The sequence below is a fragment of the Vitis vinifera genome, chromosome 14 (assembly GCF_030704535.1).
Source record: "Vitis vinifera cultivar Pinot Noir 40024 chromosome 14, ASM3070453v1".
Classification (NCBI taxonomy): domain Eukaryota; kingdom Viridiplantae; phylum Streptophyta; class Magnoliopsida; order Vitales; family Vitaceae; genus Vitis; species Vitis vinifera.
Genome location: NC_081818.1, coordinates 6,062,565 through 6,077,630, shown reverse-complemented (window position 1 = coordinate 6,077,630; position 15,066 = coordinate 6,062,565). Strand labels below are relative to the sequence as shown.

General features: G+C 34.6%; 2 protein-coding genes across 2 annotated transcripts; one reads left to right on the top strand and one right to left on the bottom strand.

The window, feature by feature from the left end:
- Positions 1–1,484: 1,484 nt before the first annotated feature.
- Positions 1,485–2,741, bottom strand: LOC100854848 (late embryogenesis abundant protein D-34). Its single transcript, XM_003633616.4, has 3 exons — positions 2,294–2,741; positions 1,910–2,197; positions 1,485–1,830 (listed from the first exon to the last, which is right to left on the bottom strand). Exons 1-3 carry the CDS (start codon positions 2,615–2,617, stop codon positions 1,651–1,653), a joined length of 792 nt encoding a protein of 263 aa, XP_003633664.1. The 5' UTR covers positions 2,618–2,741; the 3' UTR covers positions 1,485–1,650.
- Positions 2,742–4,413: 1,672 nt separating this feature from the next.
- LOC100267566 (uncharacterized) lies at positions 4,414–13,905 on the top strand. Its single transcript, XM_002274796.5, has 5 exons — positions 4,414–4,574; positions 5,319–5,565; positions 6,049–6,137; positions 8,022–8,132; positions 13,501–13,905. Exons 2-5 carry the CDS (start codon positions 5,373–5,375, stop codon positions 13,732–13,734), a joined length of 627 nt encoding a protein of 208 aa, XP_002274832.1. The 5' UTR covers positions 4,414–4,574; positions 5,319–5,372; the 3' UTR covers positions 13,735–13,905.
- The last annotated feature ends 1,161 nt before the right edge of the window (positions 13,906–15,066 follow it).

Below are 15,066 nucleotides of genomic sequence, written 5' to 3'. Positions count from 1 at the left end.
CCATCAAGCCACCACATGATGCTCTCAAAGGTTGAGTAGCGATCGGAATCATAAACTAGTAGAACACTAAAAATGTTACAATAATTGGCGAAGGTGTCGATAATGTCCTAGATATGTGCTTTCACCTCCTTACAAGTTGATATCGATGCCTTGAGTTTGGAACTCCACTCATTGAACTCATTGTAAACAACTAATCGAGGGAAATGGATAAGGGAGAAAGAGAGAAATAGGTCAGGATTTTTTATTTATTTTTTATTTGAGTTGAATTTTTATTTTTATTTATCAAAAGTCGATATCTTCAGAATCCAACGTGATGCAAATTCTCGTAAAATTGAAAAATATTTTTCAATGTGTTGAATTTTAAAATAATATTTTTAAAATAGTTGTACTTTTATTAAAAATTCTAAAATAAAAGGATGATGGTCTCGTCACTGTCGTGGATGGTGGTATTGTGGACAACCTCTCTCGCATGTGATTGCAAGTGTCTTGGGCGATTATGTTGTTTGAAGGATGGTGATATCATGGACAAACTCTCAAACTTCTTGTTGGGATGCACTCAAGTGGGTTGGAGTGGTCAAAATCAATGGCGATGGTACTTATTTTATTGTTCATCGCTATTATTTTTATTTTTTATTTGTAATTATATAATTAATAAATGTATTAATATTCAGCTATATGATAGTAACATCAATAATAATAATAATAATAATAATAACTTTTATATAAAATAAAACAAAATTTAAAATTTATCTTAAAAATAATAATTTTAAAAAAATTTGATAATACTTTCAAATTAAAATAAATCAATTTTTAGAAGATATTATATTTATAAAATAATATTCTTATTTAAAAAAAATAAAATAAATGTTGAAACATTTAGTGTTGTTTTTATTTTAAAATTTTTTTAAAATCATATAATAGTCATAACTTAAATTTTATATATAAGATAAAAACCTCTAAAAACCTATATTAATGTTTTTTTTAAATCATGAAATAATAATAATTTATACATAAAATAAAAACCTTTGAAAATCACTTATATAGAAAAATAATGATTTTAAAAATTATTTAAAAAAAATAAGAACCCGTTTGACAAAATATAAAAAAACACATTTAATAGCCCAAAACTATTTTTATGTTTTGGAGAATTTTTTTAAATTATTTTTTAATTGTTTTAAAAAATAATTATACATATAAAATTATTTTTAAAATATATTTAAAAATAGGTTATAAACATTTTAAGTTTTGGGTTTTTAAACAGGTTTTTATTATAAAAAACTAAGAAAACTATTTTTTGAAATTATTTTCTAAAATAGTTACCAGCGCAAAGACTAAAAAAAAATATTTCAAAAACAATTTTTAAAAATAATTTTTGATATTATTCTTTTAATATTTTATACAAGAAAAATCTTTTTCACAACCCAAAATATTCTTGCAACCTAAAATAGTCCTAAGTGGGTAAACAATAAATTGAAGAATTGGTGAAACTCAACTCAAAACGATAATATTCAAAAGGAAAATCATCAAACAGTGGCATCCAAACATATGCATAAGATAAAACACAGCCACCGGAAGTAGGATTGGAGGAGATGATAAGATGCTGTGACATGGGTTGATCTCCTCCAATTTTGCCAATGTCCGGCTGGTGCATTAATTGGTAGAGTCTCGTTTGTTATCGGACTGGTTCAGCCTAGCTGCAGCAGCCACGGCAGCTGCCACTCCTCCAGGATATGTAGTCAGATTCGGATCATTCCTCACCTCTGCTCTCACCACCCCTTCCGCATCCCTTCTTGTCGCCGCCTTATCTCTTGGTAACTTCTCGCTTGCATCCTTCCAAATCAATTACCCAAAACAAAATCAATCCATCTTCTCTTCACCAGGAAACTACTAATTATATATATGTACGTACCGTGAGAACATCAGCCAGCTTTGTCTTGTCTTCGTTTCGACTAGTTCGAGCGTTGAGAGTCGCCGCCGACTGAGCTGCGGCACCAACACCACCGGGTGCTGTGGTGGTGCGACCTGCTGCTCTTACTTCCGCTGCTTGTACAGCCGCTGCGTCGCTCCATTCCACCGGCTTCCCTCCGGCAGCCAGAGCTGCCGCTTCCAGTGCTTCTCCTATTGTGATTGCACCCACTCTCCCTCCCGCCGCGGACGGCGGTGTCAGCGGAGCTGCTGCACTGTATTCCCCAACAACCTATCCAACAACCAAGAAGTATTTAAATAATGAATCCATCCAGAAGATAATTTACGAATCTCGATCTAACATATTCGTTATAAACAGATTAAGAACCTGATCCCCAATGGATTCGGTGATGGTACGTCTCCCAGGAAGTTGAATCTCAGCAATGGCCACGCCTTGATCTCCTGCAACATCAGTACCTTGGTTGTGACCCACAAAACCAGCCCTCTCATTCTTGGCTGCCGCCGACTGCATAGTTGACGCAGCAGCCCCTTTCCCAGTCTTGCCCAGCACAACAGTCTCAGCAGCCTGCATCATGGAGGCGTCGGCCGGCGCCACCGGCTTCATCCCCAGGTCGCCCTGAACGTTAAAAACGTCCCCGTACTTGATCGGTTGCTGCTGGTCCTGAGGCCTCTGTGGTTGCTGTTGGCTCATTTTTTTGAGATGTTGTCGAATTGAGTTCCTCTGGTTGTCAGTGTATTGTTATACGTGCATGGAAGGGCTGGACGTTTGGACACGTATGTTTGTGGGGGGTGAAACGTGGCCGCATATAAATTGGACATGTTTTGACACGTGGTGTATAATTACCAGCCCTATCCTTAAAATTATATTCAGAAACCTAACAATTAAAAAAATAAATAAATAAAATTATGGGAGTAGTAATCCATTAATTTTTTTATTATATAATATATAATAAAAAATATTATTATTTTTTATATTTAAACTTGATTTTTTTTAAATATTTATAATAAAAGTACTATTAAAAAACTTTTTAAATTAATAAAATTAAATATTATTTATTATTATTTATAGAAAAAAAAAAGTGAAATTTGAGAATAGGTAACAACCGTACCCAATCAATGATGAAAATATCGGTAATCACGGATATATCGGTAACTTGATTTTACGGATATATCGGATATCGAATAAATATTGACAGATATTTTGGAAAAAAATTTTGATAAGCAAAAAATTGATAAAAACTTATGAAAATGTAAAAAACCTCGTATTAATGTAATTAAAAGTATAATAAACAATTTAAAGTTGTTTTGGTGAAGAATTTGATATATATATATATATATATATATAATATGATTTGCGATATTAAACATAATTATATTATGTCAGTTGTACTTATACACCCATTATGAAGTTTCATGAAAAACTTATTTTAGTAAATATCAATAATTTATACATATTATCACATAGCTTGAGGTTCAATTTTGACTATTGGATCACATCCAGTTTCAATTTTGGACCATCGCACTAGGTCTAAATTGAAATATCAATAAAATATTTTATTTGAGATCTAATTTCTAAAATTTTATTAAAAATATGTGGTAACAACTTTCTTTTATTAACATTAATTTATTTAAATAATTAAAATTATTAATAATTTATCTTATCAAATTAATTTTAATTCATAAAATATCATCGATAAAAACCAAATTTTAATCCATAGTAGTGATTTAATCATTAGATAATTAATAATTATTTATATAGAGAGAGGAAAATTGTTCTCATGATCAAGGATTGAAATATCGGTTTTTACGGATATATCGTTACTTCGATTTTACGGATATATCGGAAATATCGGAGAAATATCGGTGGATGTTTTTTTTATAAATATCAATAGAGTGAAAATTATTTAAAATTAATAGGAATGCTTGAAAAAACTTCAAAAAATAATAAAATAAGTAAAAATACACATTTTAAAGTTATCTTGTAAGTGTAATTGACATATATATATATATAATTAAGAAGAAAAATATCGTAAATAAAGATATATGGGTAGATTCGATATTTGAATTTTAAAAATAATATATATGAATTTTGAAAGTGTATAAAGTTAGAATTGAATTAAAAAATATTTGATTTTATTGAATAAAAACAATTTATTTATAAATATAATACATATGATATTACAATAGTCCTTATACTAAGGAAGAGATCGATGTAGTTTCATTATATTGTTAGATGAAGAGGACCCAATTGAAGATAATATTTATTTAAAAATTTTTAAAATACTTTTATTAAAACATGTTTTATTATATTTTAAATGAAAATTAAATTAATTTATATAAAATATTTTATTTGAGATTTAATTTTTAAAATTTTATTAAAAATATATAGTAACAACTTTTTTTATTAATATTAATTTATTTAATAATCAAAATAAAATTCGATAATTTATAATTATTTATATGGATAGAGGAAAATTGTTCTGATGATTTGTTTTTTTTTTTACCTCTACTAAATCTAAAAATTAAAAGGGCCACCCACTTCTGAACTTGCCCTCCAGCCGAGAGAATTCCCCTTTTCTGAAGTTGCCCTCTGCCGAGAGAATTCCTAAAAAAGACCTATTTTCCTCTGCCACTCTCAATCCTCGCAGGTACTAATCTAATCACGTTGATATTATTTTTTTTTGCAACCCTCGTTTGATTCCCAAGAAAATCCATCCCCCATTCGATTTCCGGGAAAATTCATTCTCGTTTGATTTCCGAGAAAATCCATTCAAAACCCCCAAAGAAAACCAAAAAAATTGCTTTTCTTTTACTCCCTGTGTTTTCTGGATCTGTTTTAAGGGTCTCTTTGCTGTTGTGCCATTGGATTTAAATTTCACGAACCCTAAATCCACGATTTTTGAGCCAGGCTAAAAAACACAACCTTTGCCTGCAAATCATGATCAGATTTTGTCACCTGTGCGCGGGCTGGACTGGTAGGAAATATCGGGAAATTTTCAGAAAAATCGGAAAAAAATCGGCTATACAAACCGAAAATTCGCCGATAAATTGCAGTGTCCGGCTATTTTTTGAAGATTTCGCCGATTTTTTCGCCGATTTTAACCGAAATTTGGCGAAATTTCTCCCATCGACATTTCGCCCCCCTCTTTCGTAACGCCGACCACCGAAACCCGAAATTTCGGCGAAAAAAATGGAAACTTTCATCCTTGTACCCAATTATATAGATTTGTCTATTTTGATGATTTCTTAAAATTTTAAAATGTGTTTATAATTAAAGGGATATTCATATTTATATAATGTAAGAAAAATTTTATTTTTAAAAATATTAATATTAATACTTTAATAGTGAAAAAATTACTATTTTGACCTCCAAAATAAAAATATTATCACAGGGAAAGAGAGGAAGTAAGGATTTTGCAGAGGGAGAACTAGGTTAGGGTTTTGCCATGGATAGTGGAGGCGTAGCGCCACAGCTGTCAGAGGAGGCAACTCATCATCTGCAACAAGGCATAGTAATGCTTCTGTCGCAGTGGTCTGCTCTCCAGATGGCCGTCCATAACGAGTGGGGTGGTCGTCAGTCTAGCCAGCTTGCCGACCAACTCGCCCTCGACATCTTCTCCTGGTTCACACACTCCAGGGGTAACTTTTCAACATTCATTTCATTTCCGAATTCTTGCACTTCATTTTATTTGATTTTTTGAAGTATTCGGCTTCTGATTAGTCGAATTAATGATTTGATATATATATATATATGCTCCGAATTGACGCTTGATCGAACTGTAAATTTCTAATGGCCATTTAACTGGATTTTATGATTAAATATTTCAAATTTGTACATCAATTTGGAAATTGATGTGGTTTTTGTGAAATATGAACTGATACTTGATTGGAGCATGTGATATAGATCAGTAATACCTTGCTATCGTGGGTTTCGAATTTAGCCATGTTTTTAATTGGTTTTAATTGGAACAGATAATGTCAATTTTGTGAATTCCGTATTGAATTGTGATTTTGGGTTACAATTTTGAATAAAACAGAACCTAAGAACCTAAGTGATGTTTTGGTCTCTGATTCTGATATACATTTTTTTGATCTTTTTTTGGTAATTCCTATTTTCATCAGAGCCGCTTTACATTGATGATTTGGAAAATATACTTGATGAAGCTATGCTTTCGCTCAACACCATGACTGAGGACGGCAGCATTGAGGAGGTATGAGTGCTTTGCATTACTCTGTAGCCTTCAATGGACACAGTCCATGCATATTTTTATTTATTTATTTAATTTATTATCAGAAAGAAATGTGTTAATTACACAATGGGGCGAGCAAGCCAATCATATTCTTGATGTGTGATCTTTTAAACCCTAGGAATCATCTTTTATTAAGTGGAAATGGTGATATTTAATTTCATCAAAAGGAAGATTGTGATACATGGAAGGATATATTGGGTTTCAGAAACCCAACTATTAGCCAGTTGAAATAACTTATAGTATAAGTTTAGCAATTATTTTATGATTTTTCTCATTTGCATTTCTGGTATTTGCAAAAGCAACATCTTCATAACACATTTATTTTGTAAACTCACCATTGCAGCTTTAATTCTTTGTCATTCTTGCAGTAGGCATTTCACAATTCGCTAGTAGAGCATTTAGTTCTCAGATGCTAACATGTTACTCTAATGAAAAAAATTTCTTCTTCAGTAGCATTTTTTCTTTATTTTTGTAAAATTACAAAAAGGGAAAAGAAAGAGAAAATCATAAACAAACCTTTTTTTATAGGCAAAGATAAAATATATTAAAACTATGTAACAAAAGGACGCTCAAAATATACATGTTGTATACAAAGGCGTGAGAAGGCCAACCAAAGTTGAGGGATGAACAAAAAATGATTTCCCTGCCTGTACCTACAGCTCAGGGAGTTGATGAAGTCTAACATGGACAAAGAGCTATTAACTCTGTAACTCTAACCAACCCCCAAAAAATATACATGAGGGATTACTTGATAACTTGATCCAAAATAAATACAAAAGAGTAGCTTTCCAAGTTTTTTTCTTCTTCTTCTTGCAGAAAGATCCATGCCAGCCCAAAAAGGGCCTCTCTTACTGTGGAGGGCATGACCCATTTAATTCAAAACAGAGCCATAACGAGCTGCCATAACATAACTGCTTCAAAGGCTTATTTGTTTGTCATTGTGGTATTGATGGATATTTGGAAGCACAATGATCTTCTTTGAGCCTTATTGAGTGTTTGGATTGTCCCTAGTTTGAAGCCAGTTCTTTTCATCTGTCATATCATCTTCCCTCTTCAGTAAGGCGTGCACCTTGGCAAACAAAGTACTATAGATGGAGTGTTGTGCCTTGGGCCTAGGTTCTCTTTCAACAGCTTTGTTATTGATTACCCAGCATTTTACTGTAGAAATATGGCTTATTTTATAGCTGTAGTATAAATTTTTTATTCAATTGATTGATATATATCAGCATATTCATTATGCAACAATTCAGACCCCTACTTCATCCAGCATGTACTAACTTTTCTGTTCACATCGTCTTGCTATTGTTTTGCATCTAACATTAAATGAATCAAGATGACAAAACTGGATGGATGGGTACTTGATAATATCTCTTTAACATTCTTGGTTAGTTCCCCTGTATCTTATCCAAATTTTGCAAACTTTAGTGTTTGCATTTCTAATTTGTCATCTCAGTTTATCCACCCTAAAATTTTGTGGGACTGTAATTCTTTGTGATTTGCATGTCATGCTAAAGATGAAACAAATTTTGGACTGCTTAAACTGCCTGTCATCCACATGCCTCAAAGGACCAAAGCTCTAGTGTTCTGCAATTTTTTGCATTATTTTTACAAGTTGGGAACAAGTATGACTACTTATACTACCTTCTATAAGAGGAACTTTGATTCTTACCCTTCACTATATTTAGATTGTGAACAATTTGAAAAAGATTTCTTGAGTGCTTTTATCTTGTTGTGTCTACTCTTTGTGCCATATCTAATTCTTATGCTTTTCTTTGGCTTGTATTTAGTTCAGAAATCAGGGATGCATTTCTTACCAATGTGTGCATTTTATATAACTTGAAGCAGGTAGCTGAAAAATTAATGACTATGCATGAAGAATGTTTGGAAGGTAATTATCAGTCAATTGAAAAACTAAGGGAAGCCGGTTCCCGGCCAGCTGTTCATCATATTAGACAGGTAATTTTAGTTATAAGTACTAGCCTAAACAACTTCTTGCTCCGTCCATGAGAATGATATTCTTCTCTACTGAGGATAATGCCCTATATCTTTGTTGTTCCTGTGTCTCATGATTTTGTTATTCTTGTTTATTTTCTGTTTTATGGGATTGAGTTCATTGCATGATGGGAAATCTGTCAAGAAGCAAAGAAAAAAAAAGATGTTTTAGAAGGGAATCATTTGCATCATCCTCTCTAAGATCAATCTCAAAATTAATAGTTTGAGAAAAAAAAACTCAAATCATCTGCATATAACAAGTGAGAGTCGCCATGCATTCTCTAGAGTAGAATTTTTTTAAGTTAAAAAAATCCTGTAGATACACTTATATTTTCAGAGTTCTGTTTTTGCTGCCTGGTTGAGAAGCAGGAGAAATGAATTTTGACTCAATTACTAATTCAAGAATTTTACAAGCATTTCAGAGGACAGACATGAAATCACTAAAGATTAAATTCTCACTGTGTCTTCTTTTCATTGATATTTTTGCCTTCTCTATCTCTCTCAGCTGTTTTCAGAATCCCTCTGTTCCTTTGGAAAAGCCATTAGAAGAATGCCTGGTGCAATTCCATCAAAAAGCGCCAAACCTGACTTAAGACATCTATGAGAATGGGAGGAGCTATGGTTTGAATCCATTTTTCCTTCTCACTGATAAGAGGGATAAGTAATCTCTGAATAAAGGGAATGGGTTCAGTCTGACAGTTACTGTATATGATGATTTGAGATTGCAGGGGCATAATAGATGAGATGAAACATTGAATTGCGAGCACATGTTGAATACTTTGAGACTAATCAAATGACACTACTTGGAGAAATTTTAGAAAAGTTGAATGAGCCTACTTATCACACATCATTTTCTGGTCAGGGTAATCAACTTACCAATTCTGAAACTCCCTAGTAAGACTTGGAGTTCCACTCCTTCCTTCTCCATTCCCACCAAGTGCTATGCAACCAATGACTTCTTGCTCTCAGCAAAACCATGCAGGTCAAGAAAACTCCTTCCTTCTCCATCCCCACCCGAATACACTGCAACCAAGGTATATGCCCTAGAGCTTGCTCCCACACCACCTATCTGGCCATAAAAGAATTCCTTCTGCGTTACACACTACAAAATGCATGTACTTGACAAAATTTCATATTCATTTTGATTCTTTCCCAAGCCCCACATTGGATCTGACATTCTCTTGGACACCATTCACCCACCTTCTTGCCACATTTCCCTTGGTGGGGTGGAAGAGGTGTGTTACCTTTGAGTGATGGGTGTTTGGATATTAAGAAATTGGAATTGTTCAATAAGGCATTAGAGATGGAAATTTGCCAAAGAGAGAAAGCTTGTGAAGGAGAATGGTAGGGAAAATGTGGCTAGAAGGTGGCAACAAGTGACCAAACAATCCTGGACTGCCTTGCCTGGAAAGGAGAGCCCAAAGGTGACAGGATAATAAATATTTGGAAGAGAGCCAACTCTACAGCCTAAGACTGCCTCAACATCTGCAGACCCCCAACACCTGTCTCTCCACCTGACAAGTTAACTAAAGCTGAAGGCACCTCTGTTGCTCTTCTCTAACTTGATTCTCAAAATCATCATGCGCGGAAACATTATTATACATGGCTCAGCTCCACATCCTAGAAAACAATCGAATAATCCACATGCATCCACATGCAACAAATGAGAGATAGGTCATCATGCATTCTCAAAAATAAGAATTTTCTCTAGAATAAGAGTTTTGTTCAATTAGGAAATTATGTAAATATTAATTATCTTCTAGAGTTCTGTTTTGCTGTTTGGTTGGGAAGCAGAAGGTGAAATGGTTTTTGACACAATTAAAAATCAGTGACAGAACAGATATGAAACAACAACAAAATTAAATCACTTTGTTCGTTTAACTGAAATTCTCACCGCCTCAATCCTCCTTGCCCCTGTAGTCAATACTTCTGTTTCCATTGGAAAGCCATTAGAATATCAGTGCAATTCCAGCAATGATACCAAACCTGACTAAACATTGTTTTGAAGGTGAAAGGAGCTGGTTGTGACTCCATTTCTCTTTTTACTGTTAGGCCATGTTTGGAATGCTGGAATAAACAATAATAATGGAAAGAAATCAATTACATTCCCATTCATTAATTTGTTTGGATTATTTTTTAGGATGAGAATAGAAATAAATAAAAAATTATTAACATGGAAACCAAATCTCACTCTCACTAGAATTTTGATTCCTTTCTTCTATAAGCTAATTTGATTCACCTCCATTTTGATTGTATTTCCATTCCTTTTCATGTGTCAATTGCACCCTTAGAGTTATAGGTAATAAGAATAGAGTGGATGCCAGAATGGGGTTTTGTAATTTTATCTGTACTACAGCTACTGTGGTGATCAGTGAATTGTAGAGGCATCTAGATGAGATGAAACCTTCAGGCTAAATGATTAGAGACAAAAATTTAATGGTAGGATTCTGGTAGTATTTCAGGGTTTGGGAGGGTATACTTGGTTAAAGAGAACATTGAGACCATCTGAATGAGGGTAGCTTATTGGGAATGGAGCAATGGATCGGTTGTTACTAGTGAAGGCCTTGGAAAGTTAGCAGAAACACTGAGGTGGCGTTTGTTTTTTTGGCTTAATTCTAAATAGAACTTTTTTTTAACTTAATACTAAATAATGCTTCACATCCAAACCACTGACAGTAATATCAAATTCTAGTAATGTTCAAATAGAAAAATAATTATTTCCTGAAGCAGCAAAGTGAAGTAGGTGAGAGTTCACATGAGCAAGTGTGTAAATGTGCTTACTTTGGATGATTTCTGGCATTTTTTTCAATGCATAAAAATAGCACTGTTAATGAAATTAACATGAATCTACTTCAAGCCCCCAAACCAAACTGCAGAACCTATTCAGAAATGGACAAACACAGAGAACCAAATTATTGGCCACTTACACTCTCATCTAAATTATTGAACCTATATGATTCTCACTCAGCAAACAGATGAGGACAACCTAAAGTGCAAACTTCAATGTGCCAAGTCTCAAATATAATGTCAATTAACCATATTCAACATCTAGAGAAACAATATCAAAATTAAGTCATATTGGACTAGCAGGATGTGTAAACCTGGAGCTTCTTCCAAGAGGCATTTACAAGTGGAAACACCTTCAAACTTTGTCTTGCAATGGCTGTTCAAAGCTAGAGAGATTTCCAGAAATCAAAGGCAATATGAGAGAGCTAAGGGTGCTTGATTTGAGTGGAACAACTATAATGGACTTACCATCATCAATTACACATCTAAATGGTCTTCAAACTCTCCTACTTCAAGAGTGTTTAAAGCTCCACCAAATCCCTAATCATATTTGTCACTTATCATCATTGAAAGTATTGGAGTTGCCACTTTCAGCAACAAGAATGTTACATTATGTTTACCTCTGAATCACCTTATGATTTATATATTCAATATTCTTGTTCTCTCTTCTTCTGAAATGGGCTGATAGCAGATTACTTAACCTGAAACAAGAACTTATGGAGAATCTAGTTGGATTGGGCACATAGGAAATAGAGAGAGTGATGGTACTTGCAGTCACAAACAAGCCTTTTGATCTTGATGAGGCCATTATTGAGAAAAGTCGAAGCTTAGAGAATCTTGAATTTAAAACCTCAAAATTCATTCTGATCTATGAGAAAGCAATCTCCTAGAAGGATCCACTAATTGTGTGGCATATTAACTGCCAAGCAGCCTTGGTTTTTCTCTCTATGTACACATCTACACTTAGATGATGACTACAAAAGCAACAAAACAAATCCAACAACAGTGCATCACTGTGAACTTTACAAAGATGGAATAGAAACCATACCCATAAACAGGGCAGCTTATAACCCTGTTCGTTAAACCCATCTAACAGAATCCAAGAAACATTCCATAGATTATATATGAAAATATAGGCACATGCTATAAGAGTCTACAGTCTCACTGCAGCCAGATCATTAGAGAGTTTAAAAGGATGGATACCCATGGACCAAAGCCAAAAATTCAGAAGTCGATCACAAGGACAGGATGCATAAACAGAACCCAAGTAAAATTCAGCAAACAAAGCATCCACATACCAATCAGAGAAATGGTGTAAGAGAGTCTGAACAACTAATTCAAAAGGGTTGCAAAAGATAGAAATTAAACTCCCAACCACCCATTGAATACTCCTGATTTGGTCTTGTTGAGACAAAAAAACCCAAAGACCCGATACCCACATTCTTTGTAATCTCAAACCAAATCAATAGCCTATAAATCTTTTCTTAAAAATGAACTCAAACAAAAGAAACACCCACACAGCTCCTCTAACAGAGCCTAGAAATCCTAAAATTATCTTAGGACCTGCAACACGTGAACTCAAAAACCCTAAACAGAGCACTTGCATATGTGAACCAGAATAGAGAATGAGAGTTTTAGAGAGAGAAGCACTGGGAAATGAGACTCGACTGCTCTATTAAAATCCGAAAATCCAAAATAAATTTGGGTTGAGGGTTACCTTCAATCAGATCAACAATGTCAATTGAAAGTGAAGCGTCTTTCCAACTGTGTAGTCTCGGATGGAGAGCGATGGAGGAGGAGAATGAGGAAATTACCGCTTTGGGGATGAGGTGAGGGTTGAGGATGCTAGTTGCAGAAAGCTTTGAGGGGATGGGTGGGCTAAGGTCGGGCGTCGGGCTTGAGGGGAGGTTTCAAAAACTGGTTTTTTCTAAATATTTTGGCTTTTTTCATTTAGCCAAAAATTTTAAAAATTTAGTAATAAGTCATTAAAAATTAAAAAAACAAACAACCTAAATTCTAAAATCAAATTGCTTTCAGCAAAAAGCCAAAAAAACAAACACCACCTGAGCTACTTACTTTTTAGAGGAAATAAAATCAGGAAATGAATGTTTTGATATGATAGGCTAGTTATTTATTATTGCAATCATATTATGCAATATTATCAAAATATTTCTATTATATGTGGAATTAAGCCTTTGTGTGTGACCTATCCCGTAGTGGTTTTTTTTACCAAATATATATTCATGAGGAGCTAGACTCACTGCTGCTCCAGGACAATTCTAGTGGCAGTTTTCTATAACCATTTCTCTGGGTTTTCCTTCTTGTTCTTAGGAGGAGTGGGGAGTGTGTGTGTGTGGGGGGGGGGGGGGGGGGGGGGGGTGGGGGGTGGTAAGGGGTGGTTCTTTCTAGATGTATCAAGAATGTTGGGAAAACATTTGTGGTGAAAAACCTCAATTTCCCTTTGACTGGTCTAAAGTCATGGGTAAGAGGAAAGTTCAAATTTTAGGCTTATTTCTGATTGCATATCTCTTCTATCATGTGCCAGGCTGTTAATGAGGACAATGATGATGATGATGATGATGACGACGACAATGATGAGAACATGGGGAATGATAATTCATCAAACATGATTGTGGATGCACCAGAAGCCCCCCCACCAAATTTAAATCCAGCAGAGATGCCGGTAGAGGAGCCAAGGGCCTCAAACCCAAAGGTTGCTGAAGCAGATGATGGATGGGTGGTAGTTGCCTCCAAGCGGAATAGGGGTAAAAGGAACTGAGTTTCCCATGCCCTGTGGCCTTTTATATTTAGTATATTTTTTCCCTTGTTTTTTTTACCCTTTTTATTTTCCCATTGTGTATTGTGTATTATCTAAATTCTATGCCCTGCGGTGTGCCATTTTTGTTAAGCTTTATACAAGCCAGTTTTGAAACAAACACTTTTGGGATCAGAGGTGACTAGTATGTATTCAAGGCGATATCTCCATCAGTTCCCTGTCAATAATGTTCAAGCATCTGTTGACACTCTTGTTGACATGATGGACAGAGGACATGGTATGGTTATGCCCAGTAAGTGGGTTGCAGCAGCAGATAACCGCTGCAACCCCAAAGCTTAATAGCAAGGAAGACTGTGGGCTTGGTGTTAGGTTGCTAGCACCAAACCCCATCCTTGCTGCAACCAAATAGAGAGCTCTGTTGCATTTGCTGTTATGGTTATTGCAACAGGTTTCAATTCAAAAGTTTGCTCCATCAGTACTTGGTTGCTCTTTGAATGGTAATTCATCCTTGGCTCAGTGGCACTAAGTTCATCCTCACCACTCAGTGGTAAAGAGGCTATCTTAGTGCCCCCTATAAAAATAACTAGACTACTATAAGTGGGTGTGTCCTATTGACTGAATAAGAGCATGAACTCTGGATATCCATGTTTGTGATCCTAAAAATGCTGAGGCTTGGTGTGGTTGAAGTTAGTATCTACTGTGTGAATTTCTGCCTTTTTTAGTGAAGCAACATCTTTGTAGAACCTTTTGTTTGTGGTTGTACTCAGTAACTTTGTCTGCATAATGCCATCCCTGCTGCTCACTGTTTGCAGATTATAAAAAACTTTTTGTGCATAGGCAGGCAATTGATCATAGCCAGGGCTTTTTTTTTTTCACTTACTAATTATGGTTGTGGGGCCAGTTTATTGAGTCACTGTTTGAAGTTCACAGTGAAGGAGGGATGCCTGTGGAATCTTCCTAGAAAAATAGAGCAAAAAAAGTAACACATCTTAGCTTTCCATCCTGACTACAACAGTGATCCTCAAGCAAATGTGCAGAGTTGATGTTATCACCATGTTAATTTTTTTTAATAAGCTTTGTCGTTACTTGACTTGGGTTGGTATCATTATGCTTTAAAGCAAGAAGCCCTCTTCTATATCTTTTCTTTTGTTAGAGAAAGTAGAGCTCAAATTAAACTTGTTAGCTATTATTATGAATATTGTTTGTAGGATGACTTCTAAGGCATGAGGTTGGAAGTTGTCACAAGCATGAAATTTACCTTCAATTTTTCGTGTTGTGTGGCGCTTAGAGGCCCTCAACTCTTTGCAAGCTCCACATGAGACACAAGCAACAACA

Coding starts and splice junctions, on each gene's coding strand:
- LOC100854848 (XM_003633616.4), bottom strand. CDS start 2,617: ATGAGCCAACAGCAACCACAGAGGCCTCAGGACCAGCAGCAACCGATC. Junction 2,198..2,293: donor CCGAATCCATTGGGGATCAG/GTTCTTAATCTG, acceptor GTTGTTGGATAG/GTTGTTGGGGAATACAGTGC. Junction 1,831..1,909: donor AGCTGGCTGATGTTCTCACG/GTACGTACATAT, acceptor TTGATTTGGAAG/GATGCAAGCGAGAAGTTACC.
- LOC100267566 (XM_002274796.5), top strand. CDS start 5,373: ATGGATAGTGGAGGCGTAGCGCCACAGCTGTCAGAGGAGGCAACTCAT. Junction 6,138..8,021: donor AGGACGGCAGCATTGAGGAG/GTATGAGTGCTT, acceptor AACTTGAAGCAG/GTAGCTGAAAAATTAATGAC. Junction 8,133..13,500: donor CTGTTCATCATATTAGACAG/GTAATTTTAGTT, acceptor ATCATGTGCCAG/GCTGTTAATGAGGACAATGA.